Genomic DNA, 4,071 nt, shown 5'->3' with positions numbered 1-4,071 from the left:
TGGGCTGGGCCTCCCCAGATCTCCTACTGATTGCAACGGGCCACAAGGTAGACATAAGAAAACAATACTACACGTACATAGAGACATAGACTTTGCATCTACCATTTGGAAGAAATCCAATAAACACATGAGGGGACAGTGGATTCTGAGTCAATTTCAAGGCATGGGAAATGGTCACTAACCACAGCCTAAGAGAAGCTGGCACTTCTAAGTAAGACAGAAGGCCTAAGGCCCAGCACCCTGTGCCTGGGCACCTCCTTTCCTCCATTCCTCCCTCCTCCACACAATGGCTAGGAATTAGGTTAGAGGTGGCAAAAGCAAGAAGCAGAGGTATCCAGACCCTTAGAAGTAAGAATTAGGGTCAGGCATGGAGAAGGGAGAATAGAGTGAGTAGACCCTCCTCCCTCACTATTAGCTGCTGGTCTTCCTCCAAGCAGTCTTGACCCAAGGAGTGAAAAAGGACACACTAACCCTTAACTCTATTAACAGTTACCTGTTCTTTTTAAAAATATATATATTGATTTTAGAGAGGAAGGAAGAGGGAGAGAGAGATAGAAACATCAATGATGAGAGAGAATCATTGATCAGCTGCCTTCTGCACACCCCCCTACTGGGCATTGAGTCTTCAACCTGGACATGTGCCCCGATAGGGGATTGAACCGTGACTCACTCAACCACTAGAGCCACATAGGCTGGACAACAGTTACCTCTTCTAAACAAATCTTGATGTAACCTGGGTGAGAGAAGGTTAGAGGACAAGGGAGCTGAGGTCTCTCAACCAAAAAGCAAGCCCCACCTCCTTTATTCCCCTTAATTCTGGGAGGCCACATCTAGGGTGTTGACATAGCCATGGGCCCCTGCCTCATTGTTCTCTGTGATACAGTGACTCAGCTGAGAGCCTCCCTGAGGTGGTGGTGGAGGTGGCAGTGTAGGCGGGGCAGAGGGTGGAGCGCCATAGCACCCTCGGCCCCGATTGGAAGAAGCCCGACTGGAAGAAGCTGGACTTCCAGGGTCCCAACAGCCTTCTAGGGCCTCCAGGCCACGGCATCCAAGGAAGAAGAGATTCTTGAGCATGAAAATGGAGAAGGGCTGCTGGTAGCTCACCACCAGGAGGCAGCGCAGCGCCAGCAAGGGCACGTCCACCAGGCAGCCGCCCAGTAGGCGCAGAAGGCGGCTGCAGCTGCCAGGTCCAGGAGTCTGGTCCCAGGACAAAGCTGCGGCTGCGGCTGCTGCCGCGTTGAGTTCATACAGCCAAAGCACAGGCGAGGAGAGGGTGAGGAAGTAAACTATGATGAGCAGGTAACGAAGGTGTGTGGGGAGTGGCACGCGGCCTTCCAACATCAGCTCCACTAGGGTGAAGCTGTCAAGCAGATCCAGACACGTGCCTAGGAAACATCCCGAGGCGCGGTGTTGCTGGGGCTGCAGGATCAAGGGGCCTGTTGAACTCAGGGGAGTGCCCACCTCGCTGATGGCCCGCACCAAGCTGTAGAGCAGAGGCACCGACAGCGCCATAGTAAGGCGGAAGCCTGTGGTGCCCAGGGGTGCGTGCAGCTCAATGAGGTCCAAGATGGATGTGCCCAAGATGAGCACCACCTTCGGCGTGAAGGCGATGGAGTAGATGAGCCAGGCCAGGTAGGCGAAGGCGAACTCGCCCACCGCCTCAGCCGCCCCTAAACCACCCCCTGGACCTCCGGAGCCCCTGCGGCCACCGTGAGCCTTGGTCCCTGCTGCAGCCCCAATGGAAGCAGCGGGCAGGTGCAGGGGCGGCGAGGCATGATTGTGGTGCTGGTGATGGCTCCCAGCACTGCCCCGACGGCCCTGGCTGGTCTTGGCGAAGAAGATGGCCCAGCCCACCACCACCACCAGGTCGGTGGCAATCCAGGAACACCAGTACAGGTCGGTGACTGCGATGAGGTACAGGTCTAGTAGCCCTCCCTGTGCCAAAAGCAGCACCACGGACAGTGCCTGGTAGCCCCAACGACACCCCGAACTAGGGGCGCAGCCGCCACTGTGATGCTGACCTCTGTAGTCTGGCGGGGCTAGGGCCTTGTGGCTACACCAACAGCAGCACGAACAGCAGGAGGCGCCGCTGCTGGTCCCTGCGCCACCGGTGGTAACCCCAGCTAAGCGGGCTCCGGGGCCCCCAACACTCCCGGCAGCACCCCCACTGAAGATGCCCCTGACAGCACTCCCACTGACGTCCGCTGCTGTCATGCTGCAGGAGTAGGTGGGCGTGGAGGAGGGGGTGGCGGCTGAGGAGGAGAAAGCCACACGCGCTGCTGGGTCAGCGTTTGGGGCTAGGGGTCCCGCGATCCCGGCAGTGGCGGCAGTGGGAACCAGTGGTTTGCTTATACTGACGCTCTGGTTGTGGTTGTCCTCCCGCTCTGCGCCGGTGCTGCTGCTGGGGGAACCGCTGCCCCCGCCGCCGCTTTCCCCCAGGCTGGTACTGGCGCTGGTGCTGGTGTTGCTGTCGCCGGAGCCTCTCCCGCCACGAGGGAAACCCCCCTGGAGGAAGAAGGGCTGCGACCCGGTGGCGGCTGGGAGCGGCAGGACGGAGCTGGACCAGGACAAGACAGAGACCGAGCGGGGATGGCCAAGAGCTGGGTGCATTGTCCTCCGGGAGGTTGCCAGCTGTACCCTGCCCGCCTCCCCAGCTTTTGAGTCCTACCTGGGTCGGGCAGCAGCGAGATCTGGAGTCGCCCGGACTGGGCCAGCTTGGGTTGATGACCAGCTGACACCACCACCCCAAGTCGCCACCTGCAGGGCGGAGGGGGAGGGGCAAAGAGGAAAGGGAGGCTGGCTTCGGGGAAACCAGGACTGGATTCAAGGGGGGAGGGAGTAGGAGGAGAGACCGGAGAAAGCATGGCTGGCTGCATCAGCTGGAAGAAAAGGGGGAGGGAGAGTTGTTGGGGTGGGAAGCACTGTGGACCAGGAGGATGAGAGGGGAGGAGGAGGTAGCTGTCACAAGGAGGAGGGACAAGGAAGTGAGGGATCAGGGTTTTTCTAAAGGAAGCATAGGATTTCTGGAGAAGATTCTTCAAGGCCCCACTAGCAGAACTCCTGGAGCATTAGTGGTTAGTGACCACATGGCCTTGGTCTCAGTATAGACCATGCCTCCCAGCACCAGGCTGAGGTGACAGGTTCAGGCCTCTATTTCCAGTCAGTAGTTTCTTTTGCAGGAATTAGGGCAGCTTTGGCCTCTATGCTGTCTAGTGCCCTTTCCACCACACCAGCCTACCTCTCTTTAAGACACTTAAAAACTAATAGAGCAGTCAGGTCTTTCTGACTAAAAGGACCAGGAACAGCAGCCACAGACATGTATTTCTACATATTCATGTGTCCTGCATTGGATTCAGTGAGTCACCTTGGGGAGGTCCCAATTTCCAGAGAATGGAGTAGTTCTCTGAATATAACTGCTTGGGAAGAGAGAGCAGGTAAAATAATTATTGAATTGGAAACAATAGGAAGATGTATCTAGCAGAGAGGAAAACAAAGAGGCATTTATAGGTAGGGGTACCTTGATAAAAAACAAAGTCTCAAAGTGGGTGATGGTGAATGCTACAACCTGCCAGGGTGGACAGAAGGTACAGTGGTTCTGTACCTACAAGTACGGAATTCATACTGACTCACCCCCATGGACTCAGTCCATGACTGAGCTGGAAGGCAGCAGGTAGAGTTATACCTTCAGGGAGTTAGGGGAGAAAAAAATGACTAGAGCAGTTGGGGCTTGAAAAAAAATAAGAGAAAGAGAGAGAGAAAAAAGATGAGGCTCATGTGTAATACAAACATCCCAGCCACATCAAAGCAAGGCTGGAAATTTGCCTGCTCCCTCATCTTCCACATACCTCAGACTACATGTTTCCTGACTTCCTTAAACCTTCTGCTGCTAGGTTCATCTTCCTAGACAACACCATGGAGCCTGAGGGAAGGGATCAGTGGAACCACAGTAGTTGGTTGCACAGGGCTTGCCACTAAACCTGCCTCTTGAATAAGGGTCAGTTTGAGCCAAATCTCCTTTCTCCAGTCTCTTAGAGGTCAGTCTGTATAACTAATCCTTGGGGGTATGGAATT

General features: G+C 55.5%; 1 protein-coding gene across 1 annotated transcript; it reads right to left on the bottom strand.

Annotated features, from left to right (window-relative positions):
- Nucleotides 1-580: 580 nt before the first annotated feature.
- CECR6 (cat eye syndrome chromosome region, candidate 6) lies at nt 581-2,875 on the bottom strand. Its single transcript, XM_005864992.2, has one exon. The coding sequence runs from the start codon at nt 2,608-2,610 to the stop codon at nt 811-813; it is 1,800 nt and encodes a 599-aa protein (XP_005865054.1). The 5' UTR covers nt 2,611-2,875; the 3' UTR covers nt 581-810.
- Between the last annotated feature and the right edge of the window lie 1,196 nt (nt 2,876-4,071).

This window comes from Myotis brandtii, unplaced genomic scaffold (assembly GCF_000412655.1).
Source record: "Myotis brandtii unplaced genomic scaffold, ASM41265v1 scaffold195, whole genome shotgun sequence".
In the NCBI taxonomy this organism is placed as follows: Eukaryota; Metazoa; Chordata; class Mammalia; order Chiroptera; family Vespertilionidae; genus Myotis; species Myotis brandtii.
The sequence above is the reverse complement of the archived record's forward strand: the minus strand, read 5'-3'. Positions and strand labels throughout refer to the sequence as shown.